The sequence below is a fragment of the Anarrhichthys ocellatus genome, unplaced genomic scaffold, assembly GCF_004355925.1.
Source record: "Anarrhichthys ocellatus isolate YVR2014 unplaced genomic scaffold, GSC_Weel_1.0 scaffold2, whole genome shotgun sequence".
Lineage (NCBI taxonomy): Eukaryota > Metazoa > Chordata > Actinopteri > Perciformes > Anarhichadidae > Anarrhichthys > Anarrhichthys ocellatus.
In genome coordinates, this window is record NW_022280032.1 from 2,298,682 (window position 1) to 2,300,461 (window position 1,780).

At 41.8% G+C, this 1,780-nt stretch overlaps 1 protein-coding gene across 1 annotated transcript in view; it reads right to left on the bottom strand.

Annotated features, from left to right (window-relative positions):
* The window catches only part of lrriq1 (leucine-rich repeats and IQ motif containing 1), a 45,783-nt gene that overhangs the window by 25,642 nt on the left and 18,361 nt on the right, over positions 1-1,780 (bottom strand). The window contains exons 13-14 of the mRNA XM_031857089.1: positions 599-672; positions 66-159 (exon numbers count right to left, since the gene is read on the bottom strand). Coding sequence (XP_031712949.1) covers positions 66-159; positions 599-672 — 168 coding nt within the window. The remainder of the gene's footprint in view (positions 1-65; positions 160-598; positions 673-1,780) is intronic.

The window sequence follows — 1,780 nt, forward strand, 5'->3', positions numbered from 1 at the left end:
CATCGCCTTACCTCCCCACCACCCAGCCATCGCCTTACCTCCCCACCACCCAGCCATCGCCTTACCTCCAGCCACTGTCCTGCTGAAGAGGATTCCCTGTGAGGTGGACCTCTCGCAGGAACACACATCCCTCCAGACTCTCACACACATTCTGGAGCTCTGAGGGAGAAGCAGGAAAACAACTTGTCAATGTCAATTTTTCAGACTATTCTTCCCTCTCACCAGTGTCTCATCTAGTTATACAGAGTTACGTAGAATGGGTGAATTAAATGGAGATGTGTTCCACAGACCTGTGAACGAATGCATCTTATTTCCATGGAGTCATATACTCCAGCATGGACAGCCAGCATAGAGCCAATCTGAATGCATCATATAAAATAAATGGGTGCCTAAAAGGTTTTGGCGCATGTAAATTTATATCCCTTGTAACTGAAAGTAAGTGAAATGAATCTGGGGCTGTGTGGGAGTACGGGACTGGAAAAGCTGAAACAACATAGGTTTTACATTTGCCCGCATTATATGCACAGTAGAGGTGCGTACGCCTTTACGATGAGGAAATGGGATTTATATGGTCCGTTTAATCGAGACAATCTGTTACCTGACATGCAGTTGAATCGAAGATCCAGATTTGCAAGCGACACAGAATCAGACATGGGGGGCAGCTGGGTAATTCTAGGACACAGAGAAAGAAATGTATTGCCAATTTTGAAAGCTATATGCTACATCTGAAGCTAATATTCATGTCACTGTTAAACAAGGAAACATTCTGATATTATGTGACCAGATGCATGAGTCACTTAAACTTCTTAGTTTACAAAACAAAAATTGCTGCATGTGTTATTTTCTTCTTTGTGCTTCTGTAATATACAGGCCTTATGCAAAGACAGATATCAAGTACTGAGTCCCCATAATGTGTGTTTGCATCTATTAAAGGGAACATATGCTCATTTTCAGATTCATACTTGTATTTTGGGTTTCTCCTAGAACATGTTTACATGCTTTAAAGGAGCTGCATTTAGCATTCTGAACATTAATATAGCAGCAAACAACTATTACATGTAAAGGTAGAGTGGACTTATGTCTACCTGAGCAGAGACAGGCGTCTCTCTCCCTCTGTGTGTGTAGTAATCCGAGCTTTATAGCTTTGTTGCCATACACAGGCAGGTGGCCCGTGCTTTCAGTGCATGTTAGTGTGAGCGTGTCCCATCTTGGTTATATCATCTCATAAGGCGGCGACAGCAGATGAACCCGTCCAAACTGACAAAGTCGTCTTGGACCCTTAGCACCCACCCTCATGGTTCGCCCTCAGGTAAACACGGTTAGCTCGTTTGCACTGTTAGCACCGTTAGCTTTTAGCTGGTGACATGTTGAGAGACGTTGAGAAACAAAATGGAAATGCCTCCAATCTCAGATCTTGCACTTTTAATGTTTAACAAACACATACTTTTTCTCCACTTAAGCGCCTTTAAGCCTCCCTCCCGAATGGTCTGCTCTGATTCGCTTGTGAGACAAAAATGTGGCGCATCTTTGCAAAGGTAATGTAGTTTTCAAACTTTGCCATGGTGTACTGTATGTACGTGTGCCTAATGTTGATGTGTCCTACATGTATGCTAATCATAAGCAGCCTGTATGTGCTTTAATTTATTTCTTAATCTTTCACCGTTGGTATCGACCATTTTGTAATAGTTACATGAATACTAGTCAATTTTAACACTGCCTATTTGACCTCATGTATGTCCTGTTTGGTTTATTGTTAAAATTAATATTATTTTCAATGTAA